Source organism: Taeniopygia guttata, chromosome 7, assembly GCF_048771995.1.
Source record: "Taeniopygia guttata chromosome 7, bTaeGut7.mat, whole genome shotgun sequence".
Classification (NCBI taxonomy): domain Eukaryota; kingdom Metazoa; phylum Chordata; class Aves; order Passeriformes; family Estrildidae; genus Taeniopygia; species Taeniopygia guttata.
The window spans coordinates 39,058,510-39,076,202 of NC_133032.1; the positions used below are offsets into that span (position 1 = coordinate 39,058,510).

General features: G+C 40.7%; 1 protein-coding gene across 9 annotated transcripts in view; it reads left to right on the forward strand.

The window, feature by feature from the left end:
• The window catches only part of PKP4 (plakophilin 4), a 63,943-nt gene that overhangs the window by 28,902 nt on the left and 17,348 nt on the right, over positions 1–17,693 (forward strand). For 4 of the 9 annotated variants that reach the window (XM_072931830.1, XM_072931833.1, XM_072931831.1 and 1 more), the window contains 5 exons: positions 6,380–6,492; positions 10,391–10,425; positions 14,514–14,645; positions 14,792–14,985; positions 15,791–16,346. In XM_072931830.1, coding sequence (XP_072787931.1) covers positions 6,380–6,492; positions 10,391–10,425; positions 14,514–14,645; positions 14,792–14,985; positions 15,791–16,346 — 1,030 coding nt within the window. The remainder of the gene's footprint in view (positions 1–6,379; positions 6,493–10,390; positions 10,426–14,513; positions 14,646–14,791; positions 14,986–15,790; positions 16,347–17,693) is intronic. The other 5 variants (XM_072931834.1, XM_072931835.1, XM_072931836.1 and 2 more) reach the window with 4 other exon arrangements.

Genomic DNA, 17,693 nt, shown 5'->3' on the forward strand with positions numbered 1-17,693 from the left:
TAGAAGAAAGACATTGAGGGGCTGGAGTGTGTCCAAGGAAGGGAATGGGCCTGGAGAATTCCTGAGGCAGCTGGGAAGGGGCCCAGCCTGGAGAAAAGGAGGCTTGGGGGGGACCTTGTGGCTCTGCACAGCTCCTGCCAGGAGGGGACAGCCGGGGGGTCGGGCTCTGCTCCAGGAACAGGGCCAGGAGGAGAGGGAACGGCCTCAGGATGGCCCAGGGGAGCTCAGGGTGGAACCAGCAGGAATTTCCCCATGGAAAGGGGCTCAGGGATTGGCACTGCCCAGGGAGGTTTGGAGTGCCCATCCCTGCAGGTGTCCAAGGAAGGCCTGGACATGGCACTCAGGGCTCTGGGCTGGGGACAGGGTGGGCATCGGGCACAGCTGGGATTTGGTGATCTGGGAGGGCTTTTTCTGATCTCAGGGATTCTGTGATTCAGAGGAATTCCTTTTTGAATGCAGGAGAATCCCAAAACTAATTATAATGAAGCTATAACATATTTTTATATTTTTTGTCTTTAAGTGAATTTGATTATGGATTTTGAGTATTTTGGGTTTGTTGTGGTTCTTTTTCTATTTTTGTGTTTGGGGGAGGAGATTGTTTTCTATGAGTTTGTTTTAGAGGGGAGTTGGGATTTTTTTTTTTCCCTAAAACATGAATTTCACTTCTAAAATGTTACAAGACTTCCATACTAGCATGGGTAGAAGTATCTTAGGGATTGCTGAAACAAGTTTTAAATAAAAGTAAAACATGTCTATACTTCTGAATCCTGGGGAGTTCTGAATCCTGCATAGACGTTTAGTTGAGTTCTGTAGGGAGTCTCTTATCCAAGTTAAAAGTAAATTGAGTATTTTCATACTAAAATAACAATTTATTAGAAATTCTAGGGGCAGCATGGTATTTTGGGAGCTTGGAATGTAGGGCAGCTAATTGCCAACTGTTCCTTGTAGGTTTGTTGAATCATTGCTATTTTCTGTGTTCAAGCTGTATACTGCTGGATTTGGAATGAACTGCTGCTGAACTGACAAGATTAAATGGGATCATTTGGAATTGTAAATTTCATGCTTAACACCTTAGTTTTCAGTGGTTGGGCCGAGAAAAGGTCTTGCAGGAAAAGCCACTCATCAATGCAATTTTCAAAAGTAACTGGAATATACTGATTTTAATGTCTTTGCTAAGATAGAAGCACTTGCAGCAGTGGCTGGTTGTTTTAGTTTGTTCTTTGGTCTAGCTGTTTGTGACACTTAGAGATGGGCAACTTTTCACCTTTTCTTTAGTAACAAGTGACAGAGTAAGAACAATTGGATATGGTTTCAGGTGGATAACACTTGGGTTTGTCTACATGTTTTTCCAGAAGTGTTGTTTGTTCAGGACTTCAGCAAAATCTTTTCCTTTTGTGTAACTATATTGAACTGTATCATTTAAATAGAGAACACGCACCTTGCTTTTTCCCTTCATTAATGTTTAAGTACAAATATTTACATTATTTTGGAGATGCCTTTTATAGGGTTTGGGAGCACGGAGCAAACCTCAATGTTTTTCAGATGGAAATGGAAGGAAGAATGTGTTCTGCCTATTTTTTATTGCATGTTGAAACATCTTTTTGAAAGAGAACTCTTGCTATTAAGTCTTGGGGATTTCCTTAGAGTTCAAATATGTAGTGCTGTACATTCAGTACTCTATGTAGGCATGTCACTTCATGGAGATACCTGAAAAGAGACTTACTAAATGCACTTCCTGTAATTGGGCACAAACTTTGAAATTCTGATTTGCATGCGTCTAGTGATCAGTTAGGTGGCAAATGTGTGGCAGTTCTGAATTGAAGGCAGAACTTTTTGTTGAATGGACTCCCAAGTTTGTCATAAGTGAAACAAAAATCTTGGTCAACATTTTGTGAATGGCTGGAAGAACTGGGGTTTCCTTCCAACTCTCATAGTATTGTGTTCAATTGCATAGGTCACTCTTGCCTACTTAATCCTAGAACTTTGAGGTTTAGAGTTTCTGCTGTTCACCAGTGTTTTAATTTCAGTGAGTCAAGTCTGAGATGTCAACTTCCTAAAGGTCCTACTCTAAAATAAATTTAATGCCACTGCTGTCTCAGATGAAGTAGCTAGCTCATTTCCCTAATCAAAATTCTCTGTACTCCTTTATCCATATGATGACCCAGAAGTTAATTTTCCTTTCTCCTTTGTCATATTAGGCTTCAGAGGAGAAGCTCCCTTTGAAAAAGAGCCTGTCTGGAGCTGTGGGTGCCTCTGACATATGCTGGAGTATTGACACCTTGTGTAGCACACTTGGTTTAGATTATCAGCTTGTCTGCTCAGCAGCAACTGAGCCCTGGTGCCCAGCTGGCAGAGCAGTACCCTCAGCTCCAGCACTGACTTGAGCTGCCCCAGTGTTGCCACAAAGCTTCAGAGAGGACGTGTCAGAGGCAGTCCGGGAATGCCTCCAGTACCATTCTTCCCTTCTGCCACTGGCAACAGTAAGCTTTTTATAAAATGCTAAAATTTTGATCTCTCATCAGCTAGAGCAGCACTAAACTGTTGTACCAGACTAGTGAACAATGCATGCATAAAAGTATTAAGGGCTTTAATGGTCTGCTGCTGTTGAATACAGACTAAGTATGATCAGCCAGTAATTGTAGCTGTGTCATCTCACATCCTGTAATCTGTGATTCTCTCTACGCTGTCCAATTTTTTCTCTCTTGTCTTCTGTTTTAGAAGATACTGAGATACTGAAAGTATGCAAATGCAGTTGTGTGCATGAGTAAACTTAATTTTTACAGAAAATATTAAGGTTGATCTAATATGGTTAGTTAGAAGTACAGGCTTTTTCTGCAGTAGATTCTGGTAGAGAATTTAAATATTGGGTCACTACTTTGGAAATACGGTATTCATTTGGAAAATACGGTATTCAGTGTGGTTTTAAGTAATCAGTTGCTCAGTCTAGCTCTGAATTATGGCAGGTGGGAAGAGACAGTTTTGCGTAGATGAGTGCAAGAGGTTAACATAAAGGAAGGTATAAATCAACTTCTTTGTTGCACATTTATTCTTCTTTGTTGCACATTTGTATCATGAAAATATCCAAAAAGTAATAGCCTTTTCTGTAGCACTGTGTGAACTTTCATGGGTGATGGAAGTTGTGTGGCTCTGCACTGTGTTTACAGTTGAATAAGAAATAGTAAACACAAGGTAAAAATACTCCTCTCAGATGCAGGCTGCTGAGCTTGGTGTAACTGGTCTTGCCTGTACCTTGGTGCAGTGAAATGTCATCCCAAGTGAGATTCCTGCTGGACAGAGCTTGCCAAGGAAGAGATGTTGGTCACCTGGTGTAAACACTACAACACCAACACAGGGTTTGGCTCTCCTCCAAAAAAAGCTTCAGCCTCCAAGATGAGATTAGACAGCTCTAAAATGTTCTGGGCTCTGGTTTTCACTCACAGCAGCCTGTCTGCCTGCAGTTAGTGCACCTGCTTTCCAAAGTGAGCTGCTTTCTTGCCCTGTGTGTGTGTGCTTCTTGATCCAGAGCTGAAATTGTGCTTAAAGCTTTTATTGCAGTTTCGTATTAAGAATTATGGCCTGTGGCTTTGCAGTGGAATTTTAGGTTAGGAACATAAAAACTGCAGTTTGATAAGGTGATTAAGCAGTTGCTGCTAAAGAGGTTTATAGAATTACAGGTTGCTTTTTTTCCCCTCAATGTATGTTGAATAATTTTGAATAAAAGTAGTTCTGGCTGAGCCAGTGTAGTGTGTCTAAGAAGGTTTGTTTGCTCCTTGGGATGCAGTATGGCAGTGTTCTGTAATTTCATGTCTATGATTTTACTATGTGCTTGCCACATAGGTGTTCTGCTGCAAATGCTATTAAGCTTATTAAGAGCTGTATTTGAGTCCTACAATGCCATTTTGTCAATAGGCAGTGCTGTAGGAGTCAGTGAGTTGTGATTTATGCCCAGGGCAGGGCTCTGTGCAGGGAGCATCCTCTTCAAGAAATGAGCCCTCCCACTGCTCCCACCAAAGCTGGAGAGAGAAACAAATTTCGATAGATTCCTGCCAGAACTACTAATGTGCTGCCAGAACTAGTCTGCTGTTCCTGCCAGAACTAGTGTGCTGTCCACATACCCATTGTGGGGGTATGTCCAATGTGCACTCAGAGTGGTATAAAATTTCATTATAAGGAAGCATAACCTAGAAAGGTGATCAATTTAGAGCTGGTTAGGACTTAGTTTTCTATAATAATAATGTTAATAATATGATTTAAGATAAAAGAAAAACGTTTTAAAGCATGAGGTATTCCAGCTGTAAAAAAGACAGTAGCTCTAAAACTATCCATCTTGTGTATTTATGCAGGTATTTAATACCTGCACCTGCAGGTATTTAATATCTGTACCTGCTGCAGATCTCAAATTTAAGGAGGCACATACACAAGTCAGCACTCATGGTTTCAGAGTTCAAACTGCTTCTTCATTGGACTCTCAGGCTGAGCTTGCCAGAATGTACTCAGACTAGAAAACAGAGATGGATTTTTTTTCTTACTATTCTTGCTCTTGCAAGAGCACATTGGATCTTCCTAAACATCAGCGTGATTTATAACTGGCAGATGAGTAGCAGGCCTCTTACCCCTCTGCTGTTCAGTGCACTGTGCAGTTTGTGGCTCTCTGGTCAACACCAAGATAAAGTGAGGAACAATGTAAATAGACAGCTGATGGTGTTGTTCCCAACTCAGCAGTGTGTCTCTGAAGTGGCCAAATAAGGCTTGGTGGCTTTTCTCCTGTTTCTCCTTATCTCAGTTTTTCTGATAGAATACAAGTGAGATTTGCTTTTAAATGTAGTTTAAATAAATGAAGTAAAATGTATTGCTCTGTTGTCCACTATGTCATTCACCTCTTCTCTTAAGAATTATTCTCAAGAAGAATGAAGTATATTTATTCTGTTTTAACTGCCTTTGAATTTTTATAGAGTGGGGCAAAAAACAGGGATTTTTATTTAAATGGACAGTTTATTACTTGAGATGTTATGCAGCAAGACATTTTCTAGAATAATGTGTTCATTAATGCCTCTATCTGTAAAGGGAAATTAATACAGATTGGTCGAATGAAAGCAATTAATGGCTAGCATGTTTAATTTTATTCATCTAATTAAAAGATCAGTAAGTAACAATAGGTTCAGATTGGCAGTTTGCATCCATGACATTGCTGTTAATAAATATTGGTTTAATGGTAAGGAACAGGAAACGTGTCCTGGATGCAAACCCACTTCTTCTGGCCAAAACTGGGGATGTTAGGGTGTTGATTCAGTTTGGTTAGGGAGCTATCAGAAATGTTTGGATGTATCCACAATTGCATGTATGCTCTGGAAGGGCAGGAGTGGAGAGTGGTTGGTGAAAGGGAAGTGTTCTGCCCCATTCCGTGTGATGTGGGGTGTGAAGGAGCAGTCTGCAGGAGCTGACATCCCTGGCTCCATACAGCTGCTGGGCAGTACCATAACATAAGCGTGAGAAACCTCCTCAGTCTTTTGAGCTTTCAGATCAAATGAGTGCTCTGTGTTGCACTTGACCTCTAGATAAGACTTGCTTGGTGCTTCATCTGATTACTAAATATTGGTGTTCATCTATTTTTAGATGGTTTACCTAAACTTCAGAGGGTTTACAGTATCGGTTTGAAAATAATGCAATTGCTCAACAGAACCCTTTTCTGTGGTCAATAAAAGCTGAGGAGAAAAACTCCCTCAATATCCTTTGATGTGACACAGTCTGGATTTCAGAGAGCTTTAGAAAATGGTTCCAGGTTTCAGTAACACCCATCCTGTGCAGCACTGGTATTTCCCACATCAACCTTGCACTGTTGCATTCAAAAATCCTCTTAAAAAGGCTGAAGAAGTTTGGTACCCTTGACCAAGAAATATAAAAACACTGAACTCAGAAAAGGTGAAATAGCACATGTCTACACTCAGCCAGTTTGAAGTTGTAGATCTTAAGGTTTCCAACTACAGTCAGAATGTAGGATAGCTTAGAATTTGGAGGTTTGTGATTGGAAAGGTTAGGAATTTTCCAGTTTCCTTGTTTATAGATTAAATTGAAGACTGACTTTATAGGCACTGATTTTCTTAGACTGTGGTAATGTAAGAAGGCACAAAAATTTTAATTGCAGGAGTAAAAAAACCCAAGAATGCTTAAACATGTTTTTCTTTCTGTAACAGGTAATTAATCAATATTTGCATGAATCACTGATTTAAAGACCCATTTAATTTCCACTTTTATAGTTTATTCACCTAAGGAAGAATCAAAACACAACACACAACTGTGATGAATCAGTGATTGCTTCAGAGTTAATCCACACCCATTTTTTAACATCAAGAATGCTTTTCTTTTTATTTTGAAATTTCAGGAGCTTCAATTTCAAAGACTTACCAGAGAACTGGAAGTGGAAAGGCAAATTGTGGCTAATCAGCTAGAGAGATGTAGGCTTGGAGCAGAGTCACCAAGTATCGCCAGCACAAGGTACAGGTCCTGATGACTTTACTTTCATTTGTCCCATAAATTAAAGGCTTTTTAGTGGTGCTTATGTCCTCTATAAGTATATTTTCACTGATAGCTATTCACCTCTATTAATATCTGAAGGATTTAAAAAATGCAGATTTGCTGTAAAGAGTTATAGGACAGTTTCAAGAGGCCTCTCTAATGATTACAGTGTATTCCAGACACTTTCTGAATTCATACCTGTTAAATTAGTGGTTTCCAGGGTCACCTGGAAACACACAGCAAGTCCCAGGACTACCTGCTTTTGGTGGCAGTGCTGGTTAATTTGTTTGCAGGGAGCATAGGATTGCTTAGGTTCCTGGTATAGGGTCTGGCAGAGTGGGTGGACGAATCAGTTACATTGGTGAATTCAAGAAGATAGCTAGAAAAGAAGATAGTTAGAAAAGTTGAAGACTGAAAATTACCTCATTTACTTAAAATATTTTGAAAATGTCTCGTTACCTGTCTCAACAAGAAAAGCAAAATATTGATTTTCATGGTTTCCAGTTGCTTCTAAGGTGTAATACAAGTTTATGGAATTTAGTACATGGCATTTTATTAGAGAAATCCCCCTACACTAAGAATTTAAGGTTACACTGAGTTTTCTATATAGTGCATACAGTTGTAAACTGCTGTTGGTGTAGATATTTAAAATGGAAGCTAAAGGACAAGTAACAGGGCACATTCAGTCTGTGGAGGTATGGAGTGTGGCTGGCAGCTCTGCAGGCAGCGCGCCCGGCTCACCGGGAACAGCCCTTTGCTGCTGCCGCCTCACAGCACAGATGTATTCCAACGATGGAGGCGTAGCCACACAGGGAACTGAAATACTACAGGAATATGTGTGAAGTACATACATTTTTTACAGAATTATATTTTTAGCTTTTTACAGCTTTTCACATTTTATAAATATTTAATAAATAGTACTTAATTTTTTCATCTGTTGCCTTTTCTTTATGACAGCAGCAGTATAGCCAAGCAGGAAGGTAGGCAACAGAAATCACTGCTTTTCTCTCAAGTGGTGCTGTTTAAATGAGAAATACTTTTCACCTTGTGGCGTACTTGCAGAGATAATAGGTTTAAACTGTTTAATGTTATGCAATACCTGCAAAAGATGCACTGGGAATTGACTTGTCCAATCTAGGAACTGGAGATCATAATTGTGCTTAACAAAATCAGAAATCTGCTTCCTAAGTGTCAGTGTTGTTCCTGAAGGCCTGCTGTGCTGTGCACAGGTGCGGGCTGAGACCTAGCTGAGACTCCACCAGCCCCTTCTGCCTTAGCAGAGTGGCAGAGCCATTTCACTGAGAGAGCTGCTGGCCCCTGTTCTAACCTGGAAACTCAAAGCTGGAAAGTGTTTGTGAGCTGCCATATGAAAATGTAAAGCAGTGCTGGTGACCCTTAGTGTGTTTTGTCTCTAAATGTTTTCATGCAAAACTTTTTCCATTTATCAGATTTTTACTTTTTCCAGATTAGTAGTTGGTTCAATTTTGTATCTAAGATAGCTTTGAACTAAAGTAGTGAAATGGCAAGGAAAAGGTGTGAAATTAAGAGGCAAAACCAAAAAACAAACAACAAGAAATCAAATTAATCAAAACCTCAAAAAAAAAACCCAAATAAACTAATCCAAATCCTTAAAAATACAAGTGAGAAAAACATCAAAAGGGCAAAAAAAAAAAAAAAAAAAAAGAAGGCATAAATGGATTTCAACACATTTTGCATGCATGGTCCATCTCCAGTTACCAAATATTTGTGTTGCTGTCATATTTGTCTCTATCTTCTCTAACTGAAAGCCGTACATCATACCAAGCTGTTATGGTATTTGTGATAGAGGAATATTTCTGCATTTCTACTCTACTAACCTAATTCTTTTCCAAGGATAGTAGTGGGCTAAATTAACATTTTCCAAAGTGCAGCTTGCTACATGTGGGCTCTCTTGGGATATATTACAGGCTGCTGTCAGGAAGAGACAGCATTGTGACTAACTCTAGCAACAGCTCGGCATGGGCCCTGCAGTGTCACCACAGAGGCTTTTAAACACTGGGATGAAATGCAGTGGAGTTACTGCTCAAAGCTGGCAGAATTGCTGTTTTCTTAACATTGCACCTGCTAGGTGACAAAATCAGATTATGATATCAGTAGGCGATGTTGCTAGACTTATGCCAAAATTATTTAGTAAGAGTCAAGTTAAATGCTTAACCAGTTAAGTGTTGATGAAGCAGCTTTCTTCCTGTGACCCATGGTCAGTGTAGCCTTTTTCATTTCTACATTCTGTACCTGTAAAGGAAGGTCAAGTAGTCAGGTATGTTGGGCAGGAATGTGCTCTGAGTTATAGCCTTGCATGTGTGACAATAAAGTATTTGTGTGCATTCCGTATGTGTTACCATTGCCAGCAACACAGAGCCATGTTGCCTCAGTGTAAGGAATTGAGTTTCCTGAAAGTCTGAAGAGCAGAGCAAAAGGGCAAGAGTGGAAAACTTGGTATTCAGGTAGCATGGGAATTCTGGGGCCAGAGGCTGACTTTCAGACACATGAAGTCTGCGTCGGAATTCTCCTTTTACTTGAAGTGTCATTGTAACTCTAGTTCAGTTTGTGCTAGCATGTATCTTTAGCACTATTTTGTACAAATATTTTGTTTCCAAAAAGGTTCCTAAATGGTTGTTTTCATTTTAGAAAAGAAGGATGTTCTCATGCTGTTCTTGTGACTGAGCTAGTTTTTTGTAATCGGTAGCTGTGGTAGAAAGAAGTAAAATAAAAGGTAATTTAGATATTGCTACATCTTACCCAAAATCACAGTCTCATGCTGATATTTAGACACAATCAAATTGGATGGACTTGCCTGTTTTTCCTTTGAAGAGCTTTTTATTTGGAAAACAGTAGCTTATAATCACTGTGAAAAATGATGTATTATTCAAAGTTTGATATTTTATATTTAGAGTTAGAAAATACATTTTCCCATAAAAATAATTAGACTAATGTTAATAACACATTAGTGTTATTAACATTAGTCTAAATATGGGCTATGGATGAATTCTGCATCAGTACTACTGTGAACACAGGAAAGCACATGGCTCAGTGGAGGAACAAAAGGGTGAAGATAGTTTGGTAAAAAATCAGTATTGGAAAAATGCAGGAGAAGGTTGGGTTTTACACTGATATCGGAGACACCTGCTTGGTCTGTGCAGTAGTTGGCTCTGAAGGCATCTTGCTAACCTGGACAGTGACATCTGTCACCTCCTCACTCTCAGAGTTGTAGCTGTGTGTCAGGTGGTTGGACTTGTTCTGTATAAAGGATCAGAATTCTCTCTGGAAAACTGGAAACTGGAAAAACAGTGAAAAAAATTAACAGGAACAGACCTACGATTTTTGAACTGCTGTACATGTAGAAGCCAGATGCTCTCAAGTGGTGATCCCCAAACCTCCTTTGCTAGACCCTGCCACAAGCAGTGACTGCTGCTGTCCGAACAAAATGTTTGGTGCCGGTGGTGCACAGGTGTCTGTGGGCTGTGCACGCTGGTTGTGCAGTGCTGCTGGTGACACACACTGGTGTGGGCTGTCATGGACAGCATACCCCCTTAAACAGGAGTTTGTGTCGTAAGTCATGCTCTCACCTCTCCTGTTGCAGACAGGTTGCGCTGCCTAGTGCTGTGACATACAAGAAGTTACAATGAATAATTCCCACAGACTAATAGAAAGCTGAACTCAATGGCCAGTGGTTTGGTTGTCAGGTATAAAGCACTGAAGAGTGGTATTTACGTGGACTATTCAAGTTTTATCTGCTGGGGGGTTTTGTGAAGGTTTCTATGATTAATTAAAAACAAAATAAGAAGTCCAAACTAACGACAATGGTTCATTTGTGTGATAATTTTTTTTCTTTCCGCAGCTCTACTGAGAAGTCATTTCCTTGGAGATCCTCAGGTATTATGCTTTATGTTCAATTTGCTTTAAGCCCAAGTAGATTTATTTTCTTGGCATTCATTGCTTTTTTGACACAAATGCAGCAATGCTACTTCTTTTCCAAGTGTGTTTTCTAAAGTATGACACTGATGTTTCCTTTGTCACTCATGGGACACATGTGTTCTCTATGTCACTGTAAAAGGTGCTTGAGCTCATAGGTAGTTGCAAGTACTTTTCTTGTATCTTTCTGTGGCTTTGTATTTCTGTGTGAGCTGTGACTCTACACAAGGCTTGTCATGTATTGGGTCTTCCTTGCAATTAACTAAAATTTACTTTTTGAGTCTTCCCCCTGGCAGGTAAGGAGCATGAAAAAATACTGCATGTTTTAAGCTTGAAAGCTCTTTTTATTTTCTTTTTACAGATGTTCTTACTTAACTGAGAAAATATCTAATAAGTGGAGGTTTTTCTGAGAGTGCTTGTTCTACTTTTGTATCTTGAGATAGTGTGAACTTTCTTTCCAAAATAAGCATTTTTCTTGTACTGCCACAACTGCTCCTGGTTATGCTGGGGGAGAGGGTAGGACTGTATTTTCATGGTGGCATTCCCTGGTCTGTTGGAATAATCCCTCCTGGCCCTGACAGCCAGAGCACAGAGCTCTGCCAGGTTGTGTGCATCAGTTGATGTTTGACATTGCAGAGTTGCTCTCTGAACTCCACGGGCTCTGGAGTGTGCAGGAGCCCCTGCAGGACAGGCATGGACAGAGGCTCCTGCAAGTCACTTGTTGTGCTGTGTGACCATGTGCTCTTGTCATGCTTGCCAAAATGGCCCAGTGCAACCCCAGAGCAGCTGGCACTGGAGGGTGAGAGTTGCATGAACCCGGGTCTGCAGAACCTCCCACTCGTGCAGAGTGCTGTATGGTGCTGCACAGGGGCCCTGCCTGCTGCTGCTTGCTCAATCAAGCATATTCATAATTACCATCACTGGGATTACTCTATATGCCATTCCTGGGTTTTGTTTTATTTGGAGATTAAGCTCTTAAACTTGTGCATAATTGTATGTTCATGGTTTCTGTTGCTGCAGCTGAGGTGAGGCACATGTTAGCTTTTTTCCTTTATTTTAAAGCTAATATTCTCAACAGCCTACTTGCACTGCCGTTTAACTTTTGCCAGTCATGGTGGTGCTTTTCAGGTACTCTTTCAGCAGTGGTTTTAAACAAAAATCAAATTTGTTTTTTCGAGTAACTGAGAAACAAGTCTTACATATTTTTTTCAATGTGAATGTTGGATTTGTGTGTTTTGTTTGTTGGTGATTTTTTAAATCACATTGTTTCCCCTTGCTTTATAATATCCCAATAATATGACATTTCACAACTGGTACAGATTCCTACTGAGAGCTCTCAGGTGTTGTTTTACTTAATTATTTTGGCCAGTTGCATTCCACTGCTTTATTTCCTCTTCTGATTTTCCCATAACTTACTCACTTTTCTCCTTGACCTTCTATTAGTTTCTTTCTCCCTTTCTCCCTTCTCTTTTCTCTTTCTTCCTTCCTTCCTTCCCTTCCCTTCCTTTCCTTCTTTCATCCAGCTCATGCTTTTATTTTGTTATTTAATTCTCCCTTCACATTTGTATATTTTTCTTTAGAAATCTCATGTGCATCTCCCTGCTAAGCAGTCACTTGACATATGGCCAAAAATTCTACTTCTGTTTTAATGCTCTATGTGTTAATGCAAACCTAGATGCGTATTTCGCATATCTCTATATTCAAAGTAGCCATTCCTGAAGTAATTACTCAGAAGTGGGCATGTTGGGAAAAAAAACCCTATTTCTTGCCTAGAAGTTCCTGATCTACATTTCATTTCATGTTTACTTTTATGCTGTGATTGTGGTTTGATTATAAGCTTTTATTCCCCAATTCACCATGAATCTTTGTTTTGTAGAAGTGTCACTAGTTGCTTTGTGAACTGTAATCTGAAAATACTGAAGTTAAAGATGGATTAAACCACAGCCTTAAATCGCCTTTTCTGTGACTGTAGGTAGTGGTTTATGTCAAAACCATCAGTGGATGATAAGATGTGACTGTAGCTGTAATTGCTTTCTGCATCGGTAGAATTATACAGAATTTTTCACAGAAATATAAAGTTATGTTGTTTTGCAGATGCTTATAAATAGAATATTGGATCAGCCATTTATAAGAAGGGTATTATTTTGTTCAGGGCATTCCTCCTGTTTTATGGTAATGCTGTCAGATAGAAAGAAAACAATTCATTTTATTGTGCATTCTTGCCTTTGTTAAACAGCCTAAACAATCTTTACTTTTTAGCCCTATGAAGGCTTTGGCCTGGTGGGCAGTGTGTGATGGGAGCGAGATTGGGCTCAAACCTCTGTCCTGGGAACATCTGCACTGAACAGCACAATTGGACCTTATTCTTCTTGTGTCTCTCCCCAAACTGATTGTCAGTTTGACACTGATTCAGTATCATGTAATATCCAGTAACTGAGATAATAGGGCCTTGTATTAGATAAACAAAATATTGAAGATTAAACTATTGCAGTTGGATGTAATCCTAATGTAAATGTCCAAGTCCTCCAAGTGTTTTATTCCAAAGAACATGGAACACCCACTGGTGGCTGTTTCCATCTGGTGTTGGGTTGGTGTAACAGACTGTGAAGTCAGTTCTGGCAGTGTTGGTTCGCTGGATCATCTCTAGGCATACTGATTATTAAACTAATGGAAGTGTAGTAACACTTCTTATTAAATCTTAATTAAATTTGATCATAATACTCCTATTCTAGTAAAATAACTGGCCTCAAATTTTACATGCTACTTTTGACCAAAGAATGCACTACTGGTAAATAACTGCTGACTGCCTAGGATTTCTAGGATTTATTGATTTTTTAAAAATCTGACTAGTGTTCAAACGTTCTTCATAATAGCAATTGCTGAGTAACATTTTTAGTATGAACATTCCTTATGGCTTGTTATGCAGGTGGTGAGAGACCAGCATTTTGTGTGCAGCCACTGGTAAAAGCCAGAGTATTTCTGTGCATCAGCCATCACTGTCCAGAGCCCACACCTTCTGGCACCAAGCTGTACTTGGGGCTGGGCTGGTGCTCCTTGGCACCTTCCCATTGGATTTGACCCAGGCTCTTTCATGGATTTCTGCAGCAAGAATTTACGTTTCATTAATGTTACCTTTAAACATGACCTCCATTGTCTACTCTGCTTCCTCAGAGAGGCTTAGCCTGGATATTAGGGAAAATTCTTCATGGAAGGGCTGTCCAGCCCTGGCACAGCTGCCCAGGACAGAGTGGGGTCCCCATCCCTGGAGGGATTTAAAAACCGTGTGGATGTGTCACTTTGGGATCATGGGGCAGTGGTAGCCTCATGCTACCATGTAGCCTCAGAGGGCTTTTCCAATCTAAACCATTCTGTGGTTCTGTACTGCATCTCTGCTGCCTGCCTAATATGATAGCTGAATGCTTAATATTTCTGTTACAATAATGTTGATTCAGTATCCTCGTCTTTGTCCTTTTTTTCCAGACTCTTTAACTTTTTCCTTTCTTCATAAGAGCATTGCTGTGCCTCCTTTGCCTTTCCTTACAACACTGTCATTTGTCTGTACAGTTCAGATGACATTCTTGGAACTGAAGTTAGCTTAAGAGGCAAATATTTAGATATTAGTTTACTAAGTAGAAAATGTATAGAAATTTGGAGCAACTAGTGTTCATAGTACACAAACAGGGATGAAATTCAGCGCAGCCTTTTACATCTGGAAGTATTGATTACAGGCCGTTAAGACAAGGGTAGCTATCCACTGGGCACTGCAGCACAGTTGCACAGTGTTTCTATTCTTCAGAGAATATATGTTGGAACATATATTTGAAAAATTAGAGTTGTAGAGCTACATCAAAACTTTCAGGTAACAAAATTCTCAGAGATTTATATTAATGTTCTATTCATTGTGTTTGGGAGATGATACCTGTCTGTCAGTAAACTGATTCTGTTTGGTTAAGTCCTTCATTAGTATGTATGAGAAAATGATCATTATTGAGTTTTCAGGAAACTTGCATATGAAACACTGGATTTATCTAAATAATTTATTCTTTCAGATCCTCCGCCCACCAGTGTAAGCAAACCCCAGGTGTCAGAGGGTGTTCACACCAATGCCTTTGATATTAGGACAGAAGCAGAGCAAGGGACTCTCTACTCACCAGAGCAGACATCTCTCCATGAAAGTGAGGGTCTGTTGTGTGCATTTTAAATATTAGAATATATTTCTTTATTGACAGTATAAAAACGATAATACAGTTATGATGCAACAATATATATATAATACTTGGTGAATTTGTTAGATGATTTTATTCTTATGCTGGCTTCATATTTACAGGGTCCATAGGTAACTCAAGAAGTTCAACACAAATGAATTCTTATTCTGACAGTGGTTACCAGGAAATAAGCAGTTTCCATAACAGCCAAAACTTGAACAAGTCAGAGATCAGACAGCAGCATTCCCTTGGTGGACCCCTCAACAACCTTGATGTGGTGAGAAGCTCACGCGCCGAGGGGCAGACATCAGTCCAGGTACTCTGACCAGTGCACTATGCACCTCTGGCTGTGCACAGGCTCCAACAGGGTTTAGAGACAGCAGCTGTATAGCTGGGCCCTGCTTTGTACGGGCTGGGTTTAATGTCACAAAATTAGTTTTTGTTTAATGCTTTCACTGGTTACAAAGCAGGAATAGCTTGCTGCAGAGACTCCTTTGCTGGAATCAGCACATGTGATCTGGGTCATTCACAGGAGCTGAAGTGAAGTAGCACTCCTGACTGCACAGTACACTGCTATTATCATATCAAGAAAGTATCACTCACTCAAAATTCATTGTGAAATGGGGGAAAACCTTCCAAGAAGTTAGCCTGTATATAAGCATAGTTCTTAAAGGAAGATGCTACTTGTATTCCTGTACATTCTATGGTTTCTAGCTTTTCCCTTCTTTTTCAGTAAATGGAATGATAGTAAGACAGTAAATGTTAGAATATTTCTGGATTATACCAGAACTCTTTGCAGTACTGTTCGTGAGTTTCCAGAGGAGTTGAGTAGTGAGGAAGGAAAGCATAGGTGAAGATTGACATAGCAAGCCAAATGAGAATGAGAAGCAGGTGGGTTTTTAACATTAAACTGTGATTTTATATACTAAGAAACATTGTTTAGGAAAAAAGTTACAAGGAAACGTGAAGGAATTAGGTTTAGGGTAAAAGCTACACTCCAGCTGCCTGTATATACCATTAAATTGTGTGCATCTCCTGCAGGGTTCTCCATCTTACAGGAGAACAATATCCACTCTGTGACCTAAATGATAAAACTCATAAATGTTTTTGATTTTCAACAGCCTTCAGCAAATACTGCTACCAACCGTGTGATGAGACGGGTCAGTTCGGTGCCATCCAGAGCACAGTCTCCCTCCTACGTGGTCAGCACGAGCATGTCCCCATCGCGGGGGTCCCTGCGGACATCTCTGGGGAGCGGCTACGGCTCTCCCAGCGTCGCTGAGCAGAGATCCCTGCCCTCGCACGCGTACTCATCCACCACCCTGCCCGTTCAGCGGGCGGGCTCCCCGTACGCCGCGCACAGACCTGCCTCGCCCTCGGCCGTGCGCCGCGTGGGCTCGCTCACCTCGCGGCACGCAAACCCCGGCAGCGGCGCTGCCCCGTACCAGAGCGCCGGCAGAGTCGGCTCTCCTCTTGCCCTTGCTGATGCGCAAGCCAGAGTGACTTCTCCATCCCAGACTCAGCTGGGATCCTCTTCCCCGAAGCGCTCTGGCATGACAGCAGTCCCACAGCACCTGGGGACAACGCTGCAGAGGACAATTCATGACATGGAACAGTACGGACAGCAGTACGATATCTATGAGAGGATGGTCCCCCCACGGCCAGACAGCCTCACGGGTGAGTATCCAGCACAGACCACAGCTGTAGAAAGCTCAGCATGCAGTTCTGGTGTTGTGCATGAAACCTTGTAGCACTGGGGCACAATTGCAGTGCCAGTGTCAGGTCAGTTGTAAACACTGATGTGTCAATCGCAAGTTCCTCATCAATACTGGCTTTATGAGTATTAATTGCTGGCCATGCATTGAATTAAGTCCTATGATTTAAGTTGCTAAATGAAATTCTAAGTCTTACAGAGGCATGTCAGCATTTTCAGAAATAAAGTACATTTAAATGTATATGTGTAGTTTTCCCCGTCTCCACGCAGCCCCCCAAAGAATCCGACTAGCTCAGAGATGAGGGGCTGTGGGGGGAGGAATACCAGGAGAGGGAAAAATAGTCAAAAGAGGCTCTTACCCCAGGGTGTTGGTTGCTACATCTCTTTATTCTGTGGTGTCCACGGGAGAGTGGGGCAAAAGAGAGAGAATGGGAAATCTCAGGGGTCTATATAGGTTTTGGACAGGGTGGGCTCTCCTGGCTCTCTGCCAACCCCATTGGGGCAGAAAGGAGGGTCCAGGGGTTATCTTGATCAGAGTCACAGGGTCCCGGGGAAGGGGGCACAGGGTGCCCATGAGCTCACTGTAACATATATGCAGGCTAAACATAAAGTAAAGCATACTAGCCTGGAACCAATTTTATGTCTAGTTCTTTCCTAAAATATATAAGTTATTACCACTGAATATTAGGGTTTTTTTCAACTGATATTTCTAGACTATCTCATACTTCAAGTCAAATATAGAGTAGCCATTTTAATACTAATTCAAAATAGAGCCCTAAAAAGTAGAATCTATTCATCTGAGAGGTAGTTCTTGTTAACACGCAGTTACTTGACATTTTAAATTTTGTGTGTACTGATTTTGTTCTGACCTTCATCTGAATGAACAAAGACAAGGTGATTTTCCATTTAGACCACGTGCCCTTTGAAATAGAGGGCAATTTTTCTTTTGAACCATTATAGTGCAGGAAACTCCAAAATGCTCTCATTCCTCAGTGAAAGATAAAATGTGTCTTCTCCCTTACTTCTGTTTGCCAGACTTAATAATATGCCAGTTTGATAAGAGATTGGGAATGAGTTTGATGGGAAAGGCCCTGCTGCCCTCTTTGCCTGCTCAAGTCCTTCTGTTCTCACCATCTGTAGATATGTTTTCGTAGTGATGGCCCAAAGCTTTCCTTGCAGACACTGTGGCAGAGTAGGTCTGGGATTTTGAAGGGGCAGAATACACAGATGACGGATACATTTGGTTACACATCACTACTCCATTGTACTTTTGACGTTGTTCTGTAATCTCCATCATTTCATCATCCTTG